The sequence below is a fragment of the Ascaphus truei genome, chromosome 4 (genome assembly GCF_040206685.1).
Source record: "Ascaphus truei isolate aAscTru1 chromosome 4, aAscTru1.hap1, whole genome shotgun sequence".
NCBI classification, from domain to species: domain Eukaryota; kingdom Metazoa; phylum Chordata; class Amphibia; order Anura; family Ascaphidae; genus Ascaphus; species Ascaphus truei.
The window spans coordinates 220,759,086-220,784,890 of record NC_134486.1 but is presented as its reverse complement, the minus strand read 5'-3'; the positions used below and the strand labels follow the sequence as shown (position 1 = coordinate 220,784,890).

The following is a 25,805-nucleotide window of genomic DNA, read 5'->3' as shown; positions in this document are numbered from 1 at the left end:
GGTCATGTGACGAGTCACGTGACAACCCGTGGCATCATTTGACGCCGGAGAACTGGCGAGGGGGGAGGAGGGGGCGCAAGACCTGGGACTCACAGGCAGGGGGCGCTGTCCTAAACGTTACCACATTTAAACATACTCAGAAAGTATCCTCAACCTACCCCTTTTCATCAATGAGCCCCATTACAGTTTTACGATGAAGGGCGGGGCGAGATAGAGGGAGGTGCAGACATACACAAGGAGACAGTTTTGGGAAGTGAAAACATGGCTTTATTGAGCCTGTCACTTTAAACATTAAAAAAAAGCCTATCCCTGTGTAAGGGCTAACTCGCTTCCCAGTCCCTCTCTACAAGACGGGGAGGAAAAAACTGTTACCAGCGTATCACCCTAAAGTCTCAAGCTGTACATTAAGCAGGTGGCCCTTCAGGTCAGTGATGTCTTGATCTCAACACAGCCTTTGTGCTCAACACTGTCTCTCTCCTGTGTCAGCACCCTTGGGTACCAAGGAAAAATCTGTATGCAGTTTTCCAAAGGAGGCTTTTTTTTACAGCTCTGATTAGCCAGGTGGAGACTGGTTAGTTGAGTGGCTACAATTAACCAGCTCCCTGCTGGATTCAGAGCTCTTAGACAGCTTTACTTAAACTGGGATAAGTCCCTGTTACAGGGGGGTTCACTTTTAAAAATTTGCCTCGATATATAAAAGACTTCATAACAGTTTCTATAATATACTTCGACAAACGCCATCTTCACTATTGCCTCTGTGTACGCAACATGCAGCCTGGATAGGAAATATGACACCTTAACTTCTAGTTTTGCATGAAAACAGATATAGATTATACATAGACTATCTGCTCATTCTTGGTATCATTTCATTTGCAACTGTTCCAAATACCTATTAATCATTCTTGTGAATTGCGGTCACATCCAGGATTTAAAAATTTAGGAATTTCACCCAAACCTTTGGGCTATCATCTTACGGCCCGTAATATAGTGCGCGCGCGGCACTTATAATTGTCTGTGTCCTAGCCTGGCCTGCAATACTTCGGCCGCACGGTAGTGAGCGGTGGCGCGGCGGCGCGGCAGAGTACAGCAAAGATGTGAAAATGTATATATTCGCGCTGCTGTCGCGCCACGTGACTGCCAAGCCAATCGTAGCGCGGCTGGGATTTGGGGGGGGGGGGGGGGTTGGGGGGGAGGGGGTTGGGGGGAGGGGTTTCCTGGGGGCAGAAGGAGCACACAACTCCCCCTGTCTCTGCAGCACACAGAGCGCTTTGTGCACGGTTCCCAAAGCGAGAATTCACACAGGCACAACTCAAACTGGGCAGCCCTTGTAACAAGGCGCTCTCTCCCCTTTGCTGCTTCAGCAGCCTTGAATCTGTTGTAAAAACAGTGCAGGATGTGGCTGTGTGTGACGTCTTGGCCACGCCCACCCGTCGCTCACAGCACAGACCTGTATACACAAAGTGTGCAGCACGTGCATTAGCACACGTGCGCGCCAACTATAAAACGGGACTAAGCCACACCGCCTGGTATGCCACAGATCACCCAAAGAATGCCTTCCAACGTACATTTGAAAGGTTTTCATTTATCCTGTCAGAAAATAAGTGCAGATATTGATCCCAATAACCCAATTCTTATCATTTTTAAGACACTTTGCAAGTAAAATTAACCTCTGGTGTCCCAGATTGATTAAAATACCCAACACTTCATATTACAACTCCTATTTAACATTGGGGTTGCATATTGATACTGACATTAATAATACTTAATTGTGTGATCTTGTATAGCACTGCTAGTTTTACGAAGCGCTTTACAGAGACATTTTGCAGACACAGACCCTGCCCCGTAGAGCTTACAATCCATCTCCCTGTACCTCAGGCACCTAAAACATAAAGTGACAAGGAGCCAACTCTAGGAATTTAACCAGGTTCAAACACAGTGCCAGTCAGTGTCTTTACTCACCGAGCAACTCTTCATTCAAAACTTCTGCCAAACTGGGTGTACTTTATAGGCACAAATCCTCCCTGAGTCCAGTAGTCAGAAAATGCATTGCACAACAGATGTGAATGCCAATTATAGACTGCGAAACTAGTATGGTACAGCACCCCAAACTTGCCTTGGCAAACTAGACACCCTCTACAACTCAATATGCCACTTTGTTCAACAATGTAACCTCAACACACATTAACTGAGTCCAGACGCAAAGTACGTTTCCTGTCTCGCCGTCAAATACTTTCTGGGCAAGCTACCCATCTATCCAACCAACACTGTTCACGAGAATTTGGCATGTCTGCCAGATGGAGCAGTTGACTAGTTGGGTCAACGACTCTGGCTCAAAATTTCTAAAAGTATGGGCCCCTTGGTTAGCCCAAGTAGACATCCCGGGGATAGCCGCCGACACTATCCTGCATTAATAATATTAGGTGCGTTCTCCTACAGCATAAGCAGACCTACAGCTGACATAGTAACAGGCAGAGTAGGGCGCAGCAATCAGCTAGAAAGAGCAAACTAGGTTGCAGACTCAGGAGAGGGTTCCTCCCCCACATGGAAGAAAATTTCGGTGCCCCCCCCTCCCCCCTGCCTGTCCACACAGGTACCCCACATGTGTCTCGTCCCGGTCGGGTAAATTAGGTGTTGTCGTATCCTGTCCGTCAATGTCGTCCTTCTTGTATGTCTGTCATTTTGTATAACTGTTAAGCTCGTTGCAACGCATTTGGTTACCCATCAATGTACGCTATTGGGAGGTGATGTAGTGTTTGCAATGTAAAACAAATAAAGACGAAATTTATATAAAAAAAAAAAGACTGTTCACGGTCAACAAGGAATTCGGTTGCTCCGCCTTCTCTTACCGTGCCCCTCATAACTGGAACAACCTACCACAGACTCTCAAAACTGCCTCCAGTTTAAGTAGTTTCAAGACTTCAGCTGTCTCACATTTTAAGTGTTACAAACGCCTATAATCATATATTATCTCTAAATATGATCTAACGTCCATGTAAATTGAATGTATAACCACTGTTAATTTAATGTAACCACATCAACATACCTCTGTGCCCAGGGCATACATTGGAGTTGCCCCTCGTTTTCAAGTATCATTTCCTGGTAAAATATTTTTATAAATAAAAAGAAATATGTGCGTCAATCTATACAAGGTCATCTGTTGTCTCATATTATATATTGTGCTACAGAAATGTGTGACACTATGATCACAAGATTCTAAGTGGCTAATCATAACATGCAATTATGGTTATTTTTAATCGAAATAACAACCAACCAAATATTCTTGGGATTTTGTTGGGAACACAATTTAATTTGATAGGTTTAAAACTGTTAAGCACGCAGATCTGAAAAAATTACAGCCAATGAATAATTCTAATTTTTGGCAAGTAAACTTATCTGCATGTGTCATTGGCACTAAAAATACACATTTTTTGCCCGGTTCTACCATGTACATAACACTGTGTACATTGGAAATTAGCTGTGGTATTATGTTTATAGAGTTAGCATATTAAAATTAAAATTGTAAACTGACTTGCCCAGCCATTATCTAAAATAACACCTCCGTGTGTGAAACCAACATTGTACAGGCATACCCCGGTTTAAGGACACTCACTTTAAGTACACTCGTGAGTAAGGCCATATCACCCAATAGACAAACAGCAGCTCGCGCATGCGCCTGTCAGCACGTCCTGAACAGTAATACCAGCTCCCTACCTGTACCGAAGCTGTGCGCAAGCGGGGAGACTATAGAGCGTGTTACAAATGCATTATTTACATCAGTTATGTACGTGTTTGACATTTGCAGTACAGTACATGCATACTCCGGTCCCATTGCGTACGTTAATGCGTGGTATGCCTGTATGTAAACACACACACAGCATTAGAAGGCTGCTTAAAATTTACAGGCAAAATAGTTTCTGAAAACATTCCACACAAAGTGTGCATGTAAATTAATGATCATCACCACCCATGTTTTATTGCATGTATTTTAGGACAGTGTTTCTTATTACTTTGTTTTCTAGATAGAGAGTAGAAAAAGGGATACCTAAATTGGATTGATGTTTAAAAATGCAACAAGTATATCAGTACAAATCAAGCCCCTTCTAAGAGAGTGATTCACGAACGTCCGTGGCCTGTCGCATCAGACGAGTAGTGAACCCACAAAGGACTTCAGCGAGTCTCCCTCTAACTGTATGTTATACATTTATGGTACGTGTAATTCTAATGTACAAAGAACATAGTGCACTTTATACTATTTTTGCTAATTAATCTAGTATTACTGGCTAAACTCACGAAAAGACAATCTTTTGGGGCGTACCCTCATTATTATGTTGCTACTGCTACCTGTATTTACCAATCACTTCGATTTTAAGATACCCATGCAGAATTTCTCCTTCAAATGTTCTACTTTTAGTTCTTGCACTTTAAACTAATGCAAAAGAAAACAGAAAATAATGTTTAAAAAGCACAAAGTGGTTGGGACTGTTTGTTTTAGGTCACGTTATTCAATAATAGTGGCAAATCCATCCAGCCATTCCTTTTGAGAAAAGTTAGCTTTTAAGATTGAACGTACACAATAGTAGAAAAAAAAGGAACAAAGTTTTTCCCATAGACATCCATTGTTACTTATTGGAGTATTATCTACTACATTCATAATGGTGAGTGACTGGTGAATGCCAACAGATCCAAAATTAAGTAACAATAATTACATAAGATAGATGGTGGGGCTGGAGACTTTGATGCAGGACGTTTAATTGAAGTGAGTTTCCCGTTTTCATCTACAGTCACAGCTCTGCACTGAAAAAGTGTCATGGATTTGTTCCCCTCGCTATAGTAATAACTAAATTGATAATGTACAAAAAAGGAGTTTCTTTGAAGCTTGTTTTTTTTAGTCCTCTGTACTCAGTTGTTGTTCCTGTATAACACCTTAACAGGGCTAAAAACACTTGACCGTGCAATGCTGCCTATCTATAGTTTAAGTTGTTGCATAACAGGTTAGCACAATAGGCAAATTCCCAGGTGTTTCTGAGGCATGCCACAATGGCAGAATGCTCATTTTGCACCCTTCTTGGCTGGCATTCAATAGGTAAATTGGCAGCTGTGATAAGCAGGGTTTAGCGATGTCTCCCTCAGTGTGAAAAACTGACTTTAGATCGAGATACAGAGAGAGATACAGAGAGAGAGAGATACAGATACAGAGAGAGAGAGATACAGATACAGAGAGAGAGATAGAGATACACAGAGAGATACAGAGAGAGAAAGAGAGAGAGAGAGAGAGAGATAGATACAGAGAGAGAGATACAGAGAGAGAGAGATACAGAGAGAGAGATACAGAGAGAGAGAGATACAGAGAGAGATACAGAGAGAGCTCTCTCTCTTCTCCTCCCCCCCCCCCCCCCTAAAAAAAAATGTACGATCTCAGATTGCACTTTAACAAATCCAATTTACTATGGGAGGTAAAATTACCTGACAGCAACCACATCATAAATGGATATTTCAAATTCATAGTGGGTTCTTCGTTAAATTGCAATAGTGCTGATTGATTGTACCCCAAAGTCCCATTGAAGTTTGATGGAACTCTCCATGTGATAGTTCCCCATCAGCCTTATTGCCGTTTCATGAATATTCCCAATAAAATAAAACCAAGATCAACACGCTTAGTCCTTGGATGATGCCTGAACTTCTCTGGAGATACATTTTAAGGGTGTGCATATTAAAACTACAAATATGGTTTTAGACTCTGGTTCATGCGAACCTTTAACACTTAGAACAGTGTTTCTTTACGCGTCACTTATTCCTAATGGAGTAAAATAAACTTTGGTAACATCACTGAATTTTGCAGCAGTTCCTAGTATACAAAGAAGGAAGTTTAGCAGCATGGTCTGTTATGTTTATTGGCCAAGTACAGAGCGTTTGACAAGTCAGTCTGTGCACTCAAATCACAGGATGAAGCCAGCTACAAAGCTATGTAACAAACTACATCTGTGAAGGGGCTGCTAGCCACTTTCCAGTTATTGATACTACAGGGATTTGTAGTAGCATATCCATCATTGTAGTTTAAAATAGATCAAGAAAAATGGAATTGGGGTTATAACCACCATCTAGTATGGGGAGTGGAAGACCAGCCGCCTCACATTCAAGCTCTGTCCATGGTACTCTATGTACTAGAACTGACACATTTGTTCATCACAGAGTTACAACTAATCTACTTGATAAATGTAATGTAAATAGTGTTTCATTACTTTTCCATTTTGAGTTCATATACTTGAAAGTCAAACACTGCACCAGTTGTCTATTTCAGAGAAATATCTGGTATTTCAGGGGGGTGTATTAGATATGTTTACCATCATGAATTTTATATAGTGAAGTCTCAACTGTTTCTCTGCCGGAAGAACCTGCAGCAGCAAGTGTCACTGGACCCCTGACATTTGCAGTCATGTGATTTATCCAGGAATGATCACGCAAGCATCCCCACCCCCCTTGTTGATGTAAATAGAAATGGAGGCAACTTAACTTCCGTTTCGTGTGGTTTTCCCAGTCATCCTCTAGAAAAACCATGCATTTTTGCCATTATGTACCCTTGTACGTCAACAGGGCCTCTGGTGCATTAGAAGGGCACTCTAAGGGTTAAACCTTACGCACAAAAACTTTGCACCGTGGATTACAGAAATTCCTCAGAAGCTTTGCACTAGCAGACCAGACAGGGGAAGGCAGGAGCTGCCGGCTGGTAATTCCAGTTCTGAGAACTCCATCCAATAACTCCAGGGCCTGCAGGCCAAGGCAGTACAGCTCACAAAACAAGTTAACTCAAACATTGACAAATAAGCAGCACTGCTGCTTTAACCATTTCAAATGTCAAAATGTGTTCTGGCACTTGCACCTGACCACCATTCAGCAACTAAATAGGCCCGACTCTTTCAACGACTACAATTAACATTAAAGCAATTCCTCTTCTGTTCAGCACAAGCAAAAACCCTATATGTGTCATACGGTGTGCGTCCCAGAGTGCAGGCTTTTACAACATTCCCTAAATGTTTAAGGACACTTAAGGGTATTATCATTTTTTACATTGACCCCCATATTTACCAAGACGTATTCTATAAAACAACTTCCGTGCTAGCGGACACCTTCTAGACTCATTCACGTGAATGGGCAATAGAAGGACAGATTTACTTGGCAGTGTGATTCCATAATGCACCCTCCATGGCCCAGATCCTAACCTTTAGCATGTCTTTACTCCCCTTGAAAATACTTATATGACTGGTGCTCTTGCACCTACATTCTATAGGTTAAACACAGGGTTGCAGACTTGTCCGAGATGTGAATGTGCTCACAAATGGTATTTTTATTTGCAGGATATATACTGTAGGGAGAATATTTTCCCTTTCCATAAGCCATACTAATACAATATTATCAGAAAATGGAACACAAAAGCGCACCAAGGGTCAAGATTTAATTAAAACAATTGAATAATAACAATAAAAACTTACATAGTGGGGTATGTATGTCCAGTAGAACAGGGCAGAGGAAAGCAGTCCTGGTGGTGTCCTGGGCACAGGGAGATGGTGCTGAGGCTTACAAGGTAGACCCGCGCGCTGGGGCTGCCTGGCTCGGCACCACGTTGCTCTTCCTTCCGGGTTGCAGCTCTTGCAGGACCCGTAGGACCCTTAGATGGAAGCCGCCTCAAATGCCGGTTCCCAAAGAAAATGACTCCGGCGTACCGAAGAGTCTCTAGATGTTTGTGGGACTGCTGAGGCTTGGTACACTAGTGGACTGGTTCCCAATAACGCTGTAGGGCTTTCGCAACGCGTTTCACACGGAGTTGTGCTTGCCTGATGAAGCAAGATCCGGTTAGGAAGCAAGAGCGCGGTTTGACTTTACTGATACAATATTATCATTTAAAATCCTTTTTTTTTTTTTTTTTGCAAACTGTAAAATAAAGAAGTGTCAAATTAATGGGAGGAAAGGCATGCCATAACTTGGTGTCCCTTTGTGGATCTGGGCCCATGTCAGATGTCACCTTGCAGACCATTGACTAAAATGGGCAATATTTACTAAGCAATGCTGGAAAGGGTCATGTGGATGAGCACTGCGTAGGAAATATAATAAAATATTGAGTTCGCAATTTGTCTAATGCAGATTTTGACACTGCAAGTCTTAAATAACATTGTACTATGTGCATTCAATTCCTCAAAAATGGGGGGTGGGGGGTGGGAGAGGAAGTTAGAAACCAATCGAAATGCATTTATTAAAAGGTGCAGTCCCACTTACAAACATGCACTGCAGTTACAATATGATGTCATGTAACACTTATGCAGTTATTCTTGCTTCATAATTCAAGAAAACCTTCCGGAACCGCACAAAAACAATTACAATGGAATATTAAAATGTGCTTTTTTTTTTACATTTGATAGATTTTTTTTTTACACACTGGACTTATGCCCCGACAGGATAAAATTGCTACAGCGATTAAAAAAGTTGAGGTTACAAAGGCCAAGTTGTTGATAGAACAATTAACTGATCTGTTTAAATGGACTAAACAGATGCTTGAAAGGATATTTTAAAACATTCAGACAAGTATTTTCAAAAAAAAATTTTAACTTGTAATGTTTCCCCGTTAATCAGAAGTTTGCGGTTCGCAAATAAATCTAAATCTTTTGTTTTAAAACAAGTTGTAGAATTCAAATCGTCCACTGGCAAAGTATCAAGCCCTAATCACAACCTGTATTCACTTTCAGAAGTACTTATATGCCAGCATTAGCCAAAAAGCCAATGAATTAGATAAGCCAAATGATAACAGATAGTGTTACCATTTTTTTTTTTTTAAAAAGGGATTCATTTCTCAAAGCAAATGTGAAATGTCCACATTTTGTATACCAAGTACATTAGAGTGGTGTTTACAAAATAACTTTACAATGTAGTTTAGGCAGCACAGCACCTTTAATTTACATCAGTATTGCTGCAAAATAGTAGTGCTACTCTAATTTGCAACAAAGTGTGCAAAAATGTCATTGCTGTGCGAGAATGATTTGTAGCAAGAGCGTTGAACTTTTGTAAACCGTGTGACTAAGGCCGAGTCCATAGACGGACAGGCCGTGCTGAGGCGTGCGGACGCTCCGCGCTGAGCCCCTGCATCCTCAATGAGGATGCCTTGAGAGGGGGCTCACGCGAGCGTCCGCAGGCGTGCTGACGAGATGGAGGTTTCAGCCGAGCGCCAAGCTGTTTTTCAGCGCACTGTCGGCTGAAAACCTCCAATCACAGCACAGCAGCGTCAACGTTTGACGTCAGTGCATCGCAGGCGATTGGCCCAGCGACATCACTGCCCCGCCTCCAACCACCTCCCCCCGGCTCCCTTCGTGCACGGGGGCTCGCCTGCAAGTCCGTGCAATCGCGCTGACTGAAGCAGGCGAGCCTCAGCGTTAGCGCGCCTCCGCTCTCCCCACCCCTCTATGGACCGGGCCTAAGGCCCAGGACATAGTGCACTCAGCTTCGCTGAGCCGCGCTGAACAGATGCACATAGCCCCTGCATCTGTTATCAGCGCGGCTATAGTTTCTCCCTCCGCATGCTTGCTGACCGCCACGTGACCGCTCCCATCCAATGGGTCTGCAGCCGGTCCGGCATTGTAAGCACAGAGGTGTGTGTGTATGTATGTCTGTGTGGTGCGTGTGCATGTGTGTGCGCGTGCATATGTGTGTGTGTGTGTGTGTGTATGTATGTGTATGCGCATGTGCGTATGTGTATGTATGTGTGCGTGTGTATGTGTGTGTGTGCATGCGTGAATATATTTATCAAAGTTGCACAATGTTAATAAATAATTTCTCACAACATGTCGTTTTTTTTTTAATTTTTAAAATATTATATAATATACACACACACACAGGTTCCCCAGTGACACACAAACACACAGACCACTTCAAAGTGACACACACACTGACAGCTACCAAGTGACACACACACAGTGATACCCGCCTCCCAAGCGCGCTTGCTGTCTCCTCTGCCAGGACATCAAAAAGCTCCTGGTAGAGCGAGCGGCAGCAAGCAAGAGCGAGCAGCAGCACCTAAGTGCTTACTATGTCCCAGGCCTAATGGAAAAAGTAAAACATTCCCACTTCATAGGTCTGAGGCACCTACATTGTATGTGTATTTTCAATTATATGTATGCTTCCAGATATAAAATAAATATCATTAAAGCGCCAGTTATATGTCATGCACTGTACACAGACCACAAGCAGAGAAAAATCTCAGACAAGCTGGTTTTCGAGGGGGGAGGGGAGGGGAGGATGGGGTTGCATCTCAGGAACAAAGAGAAAGCAACTTGCCCAAGGTTACATGTGACGGGCTTTGATGTCACAGCTTCTTTTTAAAAAAAGAAAAAAAATACACTGTAGCTTCTGGAGTGTGTGTCAAGGAGGCGGTTATTAAAGCAGCAGTCAGGGTGCGATTGCCTTTTTTTTTTACACCTTCCTTTAGAGCTGCAGTTAAAGCAATATCCTACATGTGTTTTTTTTAATAAATCAGCTCTGCACCATGAGAAAATACTTGTAGGATTAAAATAATAATAATATAATAATAATATATATTAACCATTTACAAAGTCACATCTCCCTCTTCTGAGACTCTGGCACACCCCTTTTGCCCCCTCTCCAGCAGTGCACCAATTGTATCTAGTGCCCGTCTGGTCACATGATCTTCCACACAGAACTTTGCCTCTTGGGTAATCTTCTGCAGCCCTAACAGTGATATAAAGAACCCCCAACCCGAATCTGCAACAATCGATTACAGGAGAATGGATCGATCGGCAACTTAGCTAATCACTCAGCGTGCAAATTGTATTGATGCACATATTGAATGGAATTTTTTTTTTTTTATTAAAAAAAAACGGCAGCTTGAACTGCAGCTTTAAACCGACTTTTTCTTGTCCTTTCCAACGAAGTTCTATATTTTTTAGCCGATAGTCCATTCAGGATAAATGCGTTTGAAATATTAACTGTCCAGGAGGTAAAACTGAAGCTCTACCCATAGTGCAGTGCGGTCTAAAATATCAGATGAGAGAGATGGATAGAATCCCGATTGTTAACACTACAAAAATCATCACGGTCAGTTTAATGAATGGGCCTGTGACAGAAGGACATACAATTTGTATGCAGATATCATTCATACACAATCGATTAACACAGTAAAGAGACCATATTCAAGTTTTTATGAGTAAGCAGATACGAAGTATGTTTGTGTATAGATATATATATATATATAATTGAAGCAGGGGGTCTTCGGAGCTAAATTCAGCTCCGAGGACCCACTAATTCCTTAAATACTTACCTCTGAAGTAGGTGCCGGTAGTTGCTCTGTTTCAGCAATCAGGGCGTTCAAGTTTGAAGCTCTCGCATCACATGGGCCAATAGGAAGCCGCACCGATGACGTCATAGCTTCCTATTGGCCCCCAGGATGTGAAATCTCTGAACAGAGGACATATTGTGAACCCTGGTTGTCGACGAGAGCTGCTACCGGCACCTAATCCGCAGGTGTCTCCGAAGCCCCCCTCCTACAACCCTATATATTTATTTAAAAAAAAAATAAAGTTTATAAAAAATTTGCCACCTTGGATTGCCTCTTTAATCAGGTCTGTAACGGTTACATACGCCATAATGATTATGGTCCCCAACTGTACACGAGATGTCTGCAAATGAAACGTTTTACCTCTATCCATATAACTAACCATGTATTGTCAACATAACTCAATGTACTATTTCCTTGTAAAACTTTTTATAAATAAATCCACATTTTTTTCCTTGTTAACAGCAATGTAGACTGAAAGCCAGGAGCTGTATTATATGTACAATATTATGTTATTTTTACGCACCACAAATCTTTAGGAGGAGAAATCTTACATGCAAAGTTTCCCCCGAACTGAGGATTTTACAGTAAAACATATGACCGTCGTTTTCTACTGTTTCTTCAATCCCAAGAGCAGAAGTTGAAAACGGGGGGGGGGGGGGGGGGGAGAAGATTGACCTCTGCTTGCACAAAGTAAATCAGGCCTTTACACTTTTGCTCTTGCTACTGCCATTATTGTGCAAGGCATTTACACAAGCAAAATATCTGGCACAGTGTAGTAAATTTGGCCTTAGGTGCAGTTTGAAGGTCCAGAAAGGATTTCAATAAAGTAATGTTGTATGTACAGATGCTTTACTTCTTCATTGCTTGTGAGAAAGGACAGTGGCATCATTCAATGGGCCTCCTCCTAGTCAAGAGGGAAAAATAAATTTAAAGCGCACTTTTGCACATTTAATTTTTCTTCGCTTGACAAACAAAGATGATATTTCATAACAGTACCAATAAAAGTCACATGATACTTCGTTTATCATGTGTGTATAAACATGCTTTTGTATTCATTCAGTAGTAATATCATTAGTGTTTGATTTAATGTGCAGTGTTTTAATGAGCATCTCAACTAATTTACTATTTGTTATGCACACTGCCTGTAAAAATGAGAAAATTAAATGCATGGGGGGTGGGGGGAGGGAGGGGGAATGTATTCTGCAAAATATTTTAAAAGCCACAAGCCTTTTTACAGCTGGGTTTTTTTCATATTTGTTACTTAAATCTCAAACACAAGGTACAAAACAATAATTTACACAGATACACATACAGAAAAATATCTATGCAAATAAAACCACTCGTTAAGATATATTCCTTAATAGTTCATAAAGCATATATAGATATTTTAGATTATACACCCATAAAGTATACATGCACACAGAGAAATAGAAAAGCTTTGGAGGTTAAAATTGTTTGTCTCTAGAAAATAAGTAGTTGAATAATGGTAAATAAAAATTACAGTGGAAAAAAAATAAATGTTTGCACAAAAAAGCCCACAACATTGCATACGGCTCTAGTATACGGTTTGTAAAAAAAACACGATGATTATGTGCAGAGTTCACAATAACCGCTCTTGATATTATTGTAATTTGTTTTCCAGTCAAGCAAAGCAGGTCAAGTTCAAAGATGACTAGCAATACATGCATTTATTTGATAAAAGAGGACATGCTCCTCCTATCATTAGGCTGCTGCCCCGTGACGATGACCCCACTCATGCTTGAGTGGTGACGTCACCAACTCTCCAAGCATGACCGTGGGTGTCCTGCGAATTTTGCAAGCGCGCGCATGTTGCATGGGGTGCCTAATGAGCGCACTTCAAACACTTTTTTTTCATTCCCAAGTGCCAAGCTTGGGAGAGCGTGCGTGCCCACACGCCGCATGAGCAGGGACGTGAGAATTCACTTTGCACAAAGCGAATTCGGCAAGCGCCGCCCGCTCAACGCTAGTGGGGACGCAGCCGAAATTTCACTAGCCCTCTAAACACCTATGGGTCAAACCACTTCTGGTTGAGGTGGAATACCTGATGTCATGTTAAACACCAATGTGGTCAGATAGCGTGAAGTCATTGGTGTGCTGCGTAACATCGTTCCGACTGATATTTATTAATCAAACAGCCATTTCATTACATGAATTGTTGATACAAAAGTTTATATGTACACTTTGCACAATAGCTTTTTTTTTTTTATTGGTGAACTTTTGTTTTTTTTTTAAATGATATGAATAATAAAAAAAGAAAATTAGACTTAAAATAAAGTTAATAATGAAATTCTGCTCCTGATACAGTATTGCAATCCAGGGATGGAAAGATTCTGGTTCGCTAAAATGTCCCCCCTTGTGCCTGTGCAGTGATGACTGACCTGTCATGAAGAGGGGGTGGGGGGGGGGGGAGCAGACTGCAGCACAGGCTACGCGAAGACTGGGGCAGAGCTATAAGCGCTCCAGTACTCTGCCTGGCCCACTACTCTCAATGCACAGCTGCGGGAGGTACGGGTGTATGTGTGTCGCACACTGTGACACAGAGCCGCTGACAGGTGGGGAAAAAGGGGGGAGATAAGTCTGAACTTGCCCACTCCACTATTGTAATCAGATATCAATACACTTTAAAAAAAAATGGCGGCTGCAGCAACTAATCGAAAATATTAAAAATGAAAAGAAAATTATAGAGCCTTGCAGCGCTATATCAAATATATGCTTCCGACAGATCAAGCCGTGCTCAATTCCTCCTGCACAGGCCGCAGAGACTGCAAGTCCTTCTCCATCCCTCGCCCAAAGCTCTTCATATCTTCAAGGGGCGTCAACTTGACCCACAGGGGTGTTGGGGGGGGGGGGGGCACACCATAGCCTCAGGGGCCTTCTGTAGAAGGGTGCACAGCAGCAAATTCGGTTATGGAGGCTGGTCAGAGCAGCCCCATGAAGATTTACCCTGTTTCCTCTGTGCTCCATTTGCAGTAATTATTTAATTAAACATTGGCAGATGGACACAGTAACATTTTTCAACCAACTTAGAACTTCTCACCCAGCATTAAAAAAAATAATTTAAAAAAAAGCTTTTGAAATAAAATCACTCAATAAGAAAATGAAGACAAATAGTAATATTGGGTTACCAGTGCCTTAGTGGTCAGGTATTGCACCAAGGGGGGCGGGGGATTGAGACATTTATAGACCACAGGGTGCACCATAAAAAGTACTTTCTCATTTTATTTTAATATCATTAGGCTGGTCAGAGTTACACCTTCCACAAATGTAGAAACCACGCGGTGAGGTTATAAAATGTATTATTCCTAGAGCAGGGGTGATAGTATTAGTGGAGTATTATTGGTTTCACCTTAGGCTGAGAATTAACAACAAGGAGGTGAAGGAATGTGAAACTCCAAGCTTCCTTTGTTAATGAACAGCTCAGAGTCTGGGCTGGGCCTAAAAGCAGTGTGTTAATTTCCTACTTTTCACCCGGAACAAGTCACATGATCCACCCTATGAGCAGTGGCTGAGGTCATCAGGAATAGCAGCCTACCTCCCTGCAAACTGAACAAATGGTCTGCTTCTAATACCTACCCAGAGACACTTCCCCAAACAACAAAAGGCAGAGCTTTGGTTTCAATTAGACATTTTATTACATACCAGTAATTGATTTGTACTGTACCTGTCAGACTTCCTCTAACATCCTTAGATATTTTATAGTTTCACATCTAAACCTTCCGAACTCCAGAAAACACAGCAAGCTTCAATTTCCACAAATATAAATAGGACCAATGCACCCAAAGTTTTAAGAACTAAATCTCTTATCAATTTTCTTTTTCATTTCTATGATTTGATGTTTGCCACTTTTGCATCAGTAAATAAGCTTGTAGGGTTTTCTTTTTGACTTTATCACTCTTTTTTTGTTTGAGATTAATAATCACCCCTCAAGATCTGAGCTGGAGTTAACAGCTCTCATTGTGTGTCAAAAGTTTCTTACATTTGACTGAGTCACTGTATACAATCTTAAAATAAAAAAAAAAGGATATAACATCTTGCAAGGTTTGCTTTTCAGTTTTATTGTAAGCAACACTTTTTTTCAGCCCATTCAATTGCTCATTCATTTTTCGGGCTGAGTATTTAACAAAAAAAATAAATAGATTAATACATTTTTTGATAACTATTGCCATGCCGTTTCAAATGGCTGTTACATTGGCAGACTGTATAAATTAAACAGTCTTCTATTATGTACTCTGTGCTACATCACTGCTCAAATGTTTTTGAGAGGACTCTGCTTTGGGTCACCATAGATCCAAGATCTTGTAAAATATGAACTTCACTGGCTTTTGTCTGTCTATTGTGGATTCAAGAGCTCCTGTACCACAAACATGAAAGTGCAAGAACTCAATGCAACTTATACAGAACAGAATAAAAAACAAGCCATGTTTAACATTCAAATTGCTGGTTTAAAGGGTATTGTTATTTTACGGTTATTGTATGTATTGTAGGTATGGTTTATGTATCCATAAACGGAATGTAAAAAAGTGTGTCATATAAAAAGGTGGTGTGTATGTCTAACAAACAGGTGTCTCCTCTCCACCCTTTCTTGTTGACTAATGGAATGCTCACACACAAGTTATGTTGCACCAGCCATGCATGCTGTATTCATACACACACCTTCGAAACTAAACGCCTCATGATTCAACAATGTTAATGAAACAGGTCCAAATCACCTTGCCAAGAGCATTGACATAATAATGAAAACAACCCTTCCTGCTAAAGGGAAGATGGAAAACATGGCTCAGCGGTTCTGTCCGGCAGATAAATGGGCTAGGATGTCACAGTAATTAAAGATCAGTGATCAATTGTATTTTCGTGTTCAAGTACCCAAGAAAATGAACATGCTGTCCCAAAACACCTAGAACCCAACTACTTTATTATTTCAAACTAAAAATCCCAGCATTTTTTTTTTTTTTTTAAAGAAAATCAGATTCTTAGAAAACATTTGCCTACATCTTTCTAAAACACAATTAAGAGCTTTGCTCAACTTTTTTTTAATTACATTTAAAGCTGTTCAATTATAGCATATAAAATAGTGAATACAACAAAACACTTCACTCAACCAACTCTGAAAAAAATAAAGAACTGCTAATCCCTACAAAAACACTTAAAATCCCCAAAAATAAGAATTACTGGTCAAGGACTCTCTTTCTTATAATAGGAAAGCAGGGGAGATTTTTTATTGTTTGTTGGATGATTTGTTTGAACATCTTTAATTTGTATATTCCCTAATGCGTTACACTTTTTCTAGCTGTAATGGCATGGAGATATTCAGTATCACTGCACAAAGCACCATGTTTATTTACATTATAAAAAGGTCTGAATAACTCCCACTCCCTTATCACCATGAGATACTTTAAAAGGCCTGCTTGATCTCAGAACAGCAGCTCACGAATTAGGTTACCATGAAAAACTAGCCTCCAAAAGGCTTTCAGGGTAACGACCATAATGTACACTACCTGCTTTAGCTACACATTTAAAAAATATTTTGACAACCATCTTCCTGAAATATATAAAATCAGCAACCACCATACACTTAAAAGGCTCGTTTAAAAAAAAACACCTACGCTAGTTCACAGGACCTGTAATGTTGAGGTTCCATGTGTCTCCTACTGTAGCTGCAAAGTGTGGATCTGTCCAAACTGAGTTGTGCCGGTTTATTCCCTCCCACCACCTGCTGGAGACCACCGGTGCCAGGCACACAAGTGCGGACCTAGAAAGCCAACCAGAGGGGCTAAACACGTCAGTGACTCATATATAGTTAACCCCATCAGTGAAAAGTGAACACTGTAGGCATCAGTTGATAGAATGTTGACAACACATTCAAGATGTATGTATGCTGATATATGCACCAGTTCGATACATAATATACTGTGATAAGCATTGAATGAATGAATATAAATAATTATCTATATCTGTCTATACACATACATATATACATATATATACACACACACACACACACACCCCCCTCATCAGGCTGTCAAAAAGTAGATTGAGGACTACACTTTTCAATTGTACAAAAAGCTGTACAGTGCATTGTCGACATGTTTCACATGTAATGTGCTTTACTTGTGGGATTCATACATGCATACATAACCATGCACAAATTCATCCATATGCATATCTGCAACACTAGTAAATGTAGGTACACACAAAAAAAAGTGTGTGTGTGTGTGTGTGTGTGTGTGTGTGTGTATGTATGTATGTATGTATATATATATATATATATATATATATATATATATATATATATATATATATATATATATAAATATAACCACATTATAAACAGGCTCAGGTGCAAAGCTGCGTATATTGAAATGTAACTTATGGCTAGTATATACATAACAGGTTCCTATGCCCAGATTGGCTTTTTATCAGAAGTCCCTTGGGAGAAGGGGAGCCGGCTGTGCTGTGCTGACAGCACAAGTGCCCCCCTTCCTCTTCCCCTGGCCGCCCTGCCTGCGCTTGGCCGTGCTCTGCCACTGCAGCCTCCCCCGGGAGGGGCACTCACCTCTGTGGGTTGGCTGATCTCGAACAGGTCGAGCCGGTTGGCGTTCCAGTGGTTAATGATGTCGGCCAATTTGCGGCGCTCCTCCTCCCGGCTCCCCGACATTTCTTTCCACCCCGTATAGGGTCAATCAATATAGCTTCAGCTAGGCAGGCTTTCTTAGCTCCAAAAATTAAGCCGGTTGCTCTGCTATTCGCAACAGAGCAACTTTGAAAAGTCTGCCTTTGCATCACCAGCCCAAGACACAAGATCGTCTGGTTCTCTGACTGGGGCTTCCCCTTACATACCTTCCGCTGTTTTATTTTCAGCATGGAAGTAGAAAGAGCGACCAATCAGAGCGTGGGAGTTCCTTGCCGCCAGCCAATAGGAATAGGGGCTCGTCCTTTGGCTGACGTCAGAGGAGGGGGCATGCAAAGCTGCCATGGGATGCCCTGTGGGCAGGACATACGAATTGACCAATGGGAAATGCTCAGACATGCTGCCGCTTCCCCCAGTCAACCCATTGCCACCTACTGGGCAGGCTCCACTGAGTCTGGCAGACCAAAGGGTCCTCCCTGCAGGGGGTCTCTGTTCTCTGGACCCAGTACTCCCATTTCCTCTTTGAATTACGATGTATATCCAGACTCCCCGGCACCTATATGGATGCCTGGGCTGACTGAATAGACATTTATAGTAAAAGCACAAAACCTTATAAAACATATTTTAATGAAGAATGGACCTTGGGAAACTTTTATACTTATAAGGGAAATGGATCTGGGAAATCTGGGCTCAAAAACTAGGAGTCAGGGGACACTGGGCAGCTCCGGTGTGTAACGTTGATGACTGCAGAAAAGGATACGGACCCGCAAGGATGAGGTTGGGAGTAGTACAGCGACCTTGGCCTGGGATCAGAGGCCTGAGATGCAGGAATAGTCAGGTACGGTTCTATAGTGCAGTGCGGTCTAAAATATCAGATGAGAGAGATGGATAGAATCCCGATTGTTAACACTACAAAAATCATCACGGTCAGTTTAATGAATGGGCCTGTGACAGAAGGACATACAATTTGTATGCAGATATCATTCATACACAATCGATTAACACAGTAAAGAGACCATATTCAAGTTTTTATGAGTAAGCAGATACGAAGTATGTTTGTGTATAGATATATATATATATATAATTGAAGCAGGGGGTCTTCGGAGCTAAATTCAGCTCCGAGGACCCACTAATTCCTTAAATACTTACCTCTGAAGTAGGTGCCGGTAGTTGCTCTGTTTCAGCAATCAGGGCGTTCAAGTTTGAAGCTCTCGCATCACATGGGCCAATAGGAAGCCGCACCGATGACGTCATAGCTTCCTATTGGCCCCCAGGATGTGAAATCTCTGAACAGAGGACATATTGTGAACCCTGGTTGTCGACGAGAGCTGCTACCGGCACCTAATCCGCAGGTGTCTCCGAAGCCCCCCTCCTACAACCCTATATATTTATTTAAAAAAAAAATAAAGTTTATAAAAAATTTGCCACCTTGGATTGCCTCTTTAATCAGGTCTGTAACGGTTACATACGCCATAATGATTATGGTCCCCAACTGTACACGAGATGTCTGCAAATGAAACGTTTTACCTCTATCCATATAACTAACCATGTATTGTCAACATAACTCAATGTACTATTTCCTTGTAAAACTTTTTATAAATAAATCCACATTTTTTTCCTTGTTAACAGCAATGTAGACTGAAAGCCAGGAGCTGTATTATATGTACAATATTATGTTATTTTTACGCACCACAAATCTTTAGGAGGAGAAATCTTACATGCAAAGTTTCCCCCGAACTGAGGATTTTACAGTAAAACATATGACCGTCGTTTTCTACTGTTTCTTCAATCCCAAGAGCAGAAGTTGAAAACGGGGGGGGGGGGGGGGGGGAGAAGATTGACCTCTGCTTGCACAAAGTAAATCAGGCCTTTACACTTTTGCTCTTGCTACTGCCATTATTGTGCAAGGCATTTACACAAGCAAAATATCTGGCACAGTGTAGTAAATTTGGCCTTAGGTGCAGTTTGAAGGTCCAGAAAGGATTTCAATAAAGTAATGTTGTATGTACAGATGCTTTACTTCTTCATTGCTTGTGAGAAAGGACAGTGGCATCATTCAATGGGCCTCCTCCTAGTCAAGAGGGAAAAATAAATTTAAAGCGCACTTTTGCACATTTAATTTTTCTTCGCTTGACAAACAAAGATGATATTTCATAACAGTACCAATAAAAGTCACATGATACTTCGTTTATCATGTGTGTATAAACATGCTTTTGTATTCATTCAGTAGTAATATCATTAGTGTTTGATTTAATGTGCAGTGTTTTAATGAGCATCTCAACTAATTTACTATTTGTTATGCACACTGCCTGTAAAAATGAGAAAATTAAATGCATGGGGGGTGGGGGGAGGGAGGGGGAATGTATTCTGCAAAATATTTTAAAAGCCACAAGCCTTTTTACAGCTGGGTTTTTTTCATATTTGTTACTTAAATCTCAAACACAAGGTACAAAACAATAATTTACACAGATACACATACAGAAAAATATCTATGCAAATAAAACCACTCGTTAAGATATATTCCTTAATAGTTCATAAAGCATATATAGATATTTTAGATTATACACCCATAAAGTATACATGCACACAGAGAAATAGAAAAGCTTTGGAGGTTAAAATTGTTTGTCTCTAGAAAATAAGTAGTTGAATAATGGTAAATAAAAATTACAGTGGAAAAAAAATAAATGTTTGCACAAAAAAGCCCACAACATTGCATACGGCTCTAGTATACGGTTTGTAAAAAAAACACGATGATTATGTGCAGAGTTCACAATAACCGCTCTTGATATTATTGTAATTTGTTTTCCAGTCAAGCAAAGCAGGTCAAGTTCAAAGATGACTAGCAATACATGCATTTATTTGATAAAAGAGGACATGCTCCTCCTATCATTAGGCTGCTGCCCCGTGACGATGACCCCACTCATGCTTGAGTGGTGACGTCACCAACTCTCCAAGCATGACCGTGGGTGTCCTGCGAATTTTGCAAGCGCGCGCATGTTGCATGGGGTGCCTAATGAGCGCACTTCAAACACTTTTTTTTCATTCCCAAGTGCCAAGCTTGGGAGAGCGTGCGTGCCCACACGCCGCATGAGCAGGGACGTGAGAATTCACTTTGCACAAAGCGAATTCGGCAAGCGCCGCCCGCTCAACGCTAGTGGGGACGCAGCCGAAATTTCACTAGCCCTCTAAACACCTATGGGTCAAACCACTTCTGGTTGAGGTGGAATACCTGATGTCATGTTAAACACCAATGTGGTCAGATAGCGTGAAGTCATTGGTGTGCTGCGTAACATCGTTCCGACTGATATTTATTAATCAAACAGCCATTTCATTACATGAATTGTTGATACAAAAGTTTATATGTACACTTTGCACAATAGCTTTTTTTTTTTTATTGGTGAACTTTTGTTTTTTTTTTAAATGATATGAATAATAAAAAAAGAAAATTAGACTTAAAATAAAGTTAATAATGAAATTCTGCTCCTGATACAGTATTGCAATCCAGGGATGGAAAGATTCTGGTTCGCTAAAATGTCCCCCCTTGTGCCTGTGCAGTGATGACTGACCTGTCATGAAGAGGGGGTGGGGGGGGGGGGAGCAGACTGCAGCACAGGCTACGCGAAGACTGGGGCAGAGCTATAAGCGCTCCAGTACTCTGCCTGGCCCACTACTCTCAATGCACAGCTGCGGGAGGTACGGGTGTATGTGTGTCGCACACTGTGACACAGAGCCGCTGACAGGTGGGGAAAAAGGGGGGAGATAAGTCTGAACTTGCCCACTCCACTATTGTAATCAGATATCAATACACTTTAAAAAAAAATGGCGGCTGCAGCAACTAATCGAAAATATTAAAAATGAAAAGAAAATTATAGAGCCTTGCAGCGCTATATCAAATATATGCTTCCGACAGATCAAGCCGTGCTCAATTCCTCCTGCACAGGCCGCAGAGACTGCAAGTCCTTCTCCATCCCTCGCCCAAAGCTCTTCATATCTTCAAGGGGCGTCAACTTGACCCACAGGGGTGTTGGGGGGGGGGGGGCACACCATAGCCTCAGGGGCCTTCTGTAGAAGGGTGCACAGCAGCAAATTCGGTTATGGAGGCTGGTCAGAGCAGCCCCATGAAGATTTACCCTGTTTCCTCTGTGCTCCATTTGCAGTAATTATTTAATTAAACATTGGCAGATGGACACAGTAACATTTTTCAACCAACTTAGAACTTCTCACCCAGCATTAAAAAAAATAATTTAAAAAAAAGCTTTTGAAATAAAATCACTCAATAAGAAAATGAAGACAAATAGTAATATTGGGTTACCAGTGCCTTAGTGGTCAGGTATTGCACCAAGGGGGGCGGGGGATTGAGACATTTATAGACCACAGGGTGCACCATAAAAAGTACTTTCTCATTTTATTTTAATATCATTAGGCTGGTCAGAGTTGCACCTACCAACAAATGTAGAAACCACGCGGTGAGGTTATAAAATGTATTATTCCTAGAGCAGGGGTGATAGTATTAGTGGAGTATTATTGGTTTCACCTTAGGCTGAGAATTAACAACAAGGAGGTGAAGGAATGTGAAACTCCAAGCTTCCTTTGTTAATGAACAGCTCAGAGTCTGGGCTGGGCCTAAAAGCAGTGTGTTAATTTCCTACTTTTCACCCGGAACAAGTCACATGATCCACCCTATGAGCAGTGGCTGAGGTCATCAGGAATAGCAGCCTACCTCCCTGCAAACTGAACAAATGGTCTGCTTCTAATACCTACCCAGAGACACTTCCCCAAACAACAAAAGGCAGAGCTTTGGTTTCAATTAGACATTTTATTACATACCAGTAATTGATTTGTACTGTACCTGTCAGACTTCCTCTAACATCCTTAGATATTTTATAGTTTCACATCTAAACCTTCCGAACTCCAGAAAACACAGCAAGCTTCAATTTCCACAAATATAAATAGGACCAATGCACCCAAAGTTTTAAGAACTAAATCTCTTATCAATTTTCTTTTTCATTTCTATGATTTGATGTTTGCCACTTTTGCATCAGTAAATAAGCTTGTAGGGTTTTCTTTTTGACTTTATCACTCTTTTTTTGTTTGAGATTAATAATCACCCCTCAAGATCTGAGCTGGAGTTAACAGCTCTCATTGTGTGTCAAAAGTTTCTTACATTTGACTGAGTCACTGTATACAATCTTAAAATAAAAAAAAAAGGATATAACATCTTGCAAGGTTTGCTTTTCAGTTTTATTGTAAGCAACACTTTTTTTCAGCCCATTCAATTGCTCATTCATTTTTCGGGCTGAGTATTTAACAAAAAAAATAAATAGATTAATACATTTTTTGATAACTATTGCCATGCCGTTTCAAATGGCTGTTACATTGGCAGACTGTATAAATTAAACAGTCTTCTATTATGTACTCTGTGCTACATCACTGCTCAAATGTTTTTGAGAGGACTCTGCTTTGGGTCACCATAGATCCAAGATCTTGTAAAATATGAACTTCACTGGCTTTTGTCTGTCTATTGTGGATTCAAGAGCTCCTGTACCACAAACATGAAAGTGCAAGAACTCAATGCAACTTATACAGAACAGAATAAAAAACAAGCCATGTTTAACATTCAAATTGCTGGTTTAAAGGGTATTGTTATTTTACGGTTATTGTATGTATTGTAGGTATGGTTTATGTATCCATAAACGGAATGTAAAAAAGTGTGTCATATAAAAAGGTGGTGTGTATGTCTAACAAACAGGTGTCTCCTCTCCACCCTTTCTTGTTGACTAATGGAATGCTCACACACAAGTTATGTTGCACCAGCCATGCATGCTGTATTCATACACACACCTTCGAAACTAAACGCCTCATGATTCAACAATGTTAATGAAACAGGTCCAAATCACCTTGCCAAGAGCATTGACATAATAATGAAAACAACCCTTCCTGCTAAAGGGAAGATGGAAAACATGGCTCAGCGGTTCTGTCCGGCAGATAAATGGGCTAGGATGTCACAGTAATTAAAGATCAGTGATCAATTGTATTTTCGTGTTCAAGTACCCAAGAAAATGAACATGCTGTCCCAAAACACCTAGAACCCAACTACTTTATTATTTCAAACTAAAAATCCCAGCATTTTTTTTTTTTTTTTAAAGAAAATCAGATTCTTAGAAAACATTTGCCTACATCTTTCTAAAACACAATTAAGAGCTTTGCTCAACTTTTTTTTAATTACATTTAAAGCTGTTCAATTATAGCATATAAAATAGTGAATACAACAAAACACTTCACTCAACCAACTCTGAAAAAAATAAAGAACTGCTAATCCCTACAAAAACACTTAAAATCCCCAAAAATAAGAATTACTGGTCAAGGACTCTCTTTCTTATAATAGGAAAGCAGGGGAGATTTTTTATTGTTTGTTGGATGATTTGTTTGAACATCTTTAATTTGTATATTCCCTAATGCGTTACACTTTTTCTAGCTGTAATGGCATGGAGATATTCAGTATCACTGCACAAAGCACCATGTTTATTTACATTATAAAAAGGTCTGAATAACTCCCACTCCCTTATCACCATGAGATACTTTAAAAGGCCTGCTTGATCTCAGAACAGCAGCTCACGAATTAGGTTACCATGAAAAACTAGCCTCCAAAAGGCTTTCAGGGTAACGACCATAATGTACACTACCTGCTTTAGCTACACATTTAAAAAATATTTTGACAACCATCTTCCTGAAATATATAAAATCAGCAACCACCATACACTTAAAAGGCTCGTTTAAAAAAAAACACCTACGCTAGTTCACAGGACCTGTAATGTTGAGGTTCCATGTGTCTCCTACTGTAGCTGCAAAGTGTGGATCTGTCCAAACTGAGTTGTGCCGGTTTATTCCCTCCCACCACCTGCTGGAGACCACCGGTGCCAGGCACACAAGTGCGGACCTAGAAAGCCAACCAGAGGGGCTAAACACGTCAGTGACTCATATATAGTTAACCCCATCAGTGAAAAGTGAACACTGTAGGCATCAGTTGATAGAATGTTGACAACACATTCAAGATGTATGTATGCTGATATATGCACCAGTTCGATACATAATATACTGTGATAAGCATTGAATGAATGAATATAAATAATTATCTATATCTGTCTATACACATACATATATACATATATATACACACACACACACACACACCCCCCTCATCAGGCTGTCAAAAAGTAGATTGAGGACTACACTTTTCAATTGTACAAAAAGCTGTACAGTGCATTGTCGACATGTTTCACATGTAATGTGCTTTACTTGTGGGATTCATACATGCATACATAACCATGCACAAATTCATCCATATGCATATCTGCAACACTAGTAAATGTAGGTACACACAAAAAAAAGTGTGTGTGTGTGTGTGTGTGTGTGTGTGTGTGTATGTATGTATGTATATATATATATATATATATATATATATATATATATATATATATATAAATATAACCACATTATAAACAGGCTCAGGTGCAAAGCTGCGTATATTGAAATGTAACTTATGGCTAGTATATACATAACAGGTTCCTATGCCCAGATTGGCTTTTTATCAGAAGTCCCTTGGGAGAAGGGGAGCCGGCTGTGCTGTGCTGACAGCACAAGTGCCCCCCTTCCTCTTCCCCTGGCCGCCCTGCCTGCGCTTGGCCGTGCTCTGCCACTGCAGCCTCCCCCGGGAGGGGCACTCACCTCTGTGGGTTGGCTGATCTCGAACAGGTCGAGCCGGTTGGCGTTCCAGTGGTTAATGATGTCGGCCAATTTGCGGCGCTCCTCCTCCCGGCTCCC

The 25,805-nt window shown here is 40.9% G+C and overlaps 1 protein-coding gene across 26 annotated transcripts in view; it reads right to left on the bottom strand.

Moving 5' to 3' along the window:
• AFDN (afadin, adherens junction formation factor) overlaps nucleotides 1–18,044 on the bottom strand; it is a 260,034-nt gene extending 241,990 nt beyond the window's left edge. For all 26 annotated transcript variants that reach the window (XM_075596883.1, XM_075596899.1, XM_075596908.1 and 23 more), the window contains exon 1: nucleotides 17,910–18,044. In XM_075596883.1, the coding sequence (XP_075452998.1) occupies nucleotides 17,910–18,011 (102 nt within the window). In that variant the 5' untranslated portion in view covers nucleotides 18,012–18,044. The remainder of the gene's footprint in view (nucleotides 1–17,909) is intronic.
• Nucleotides 18,045–25,805: the final 7,761 nt, after the last annotated feature.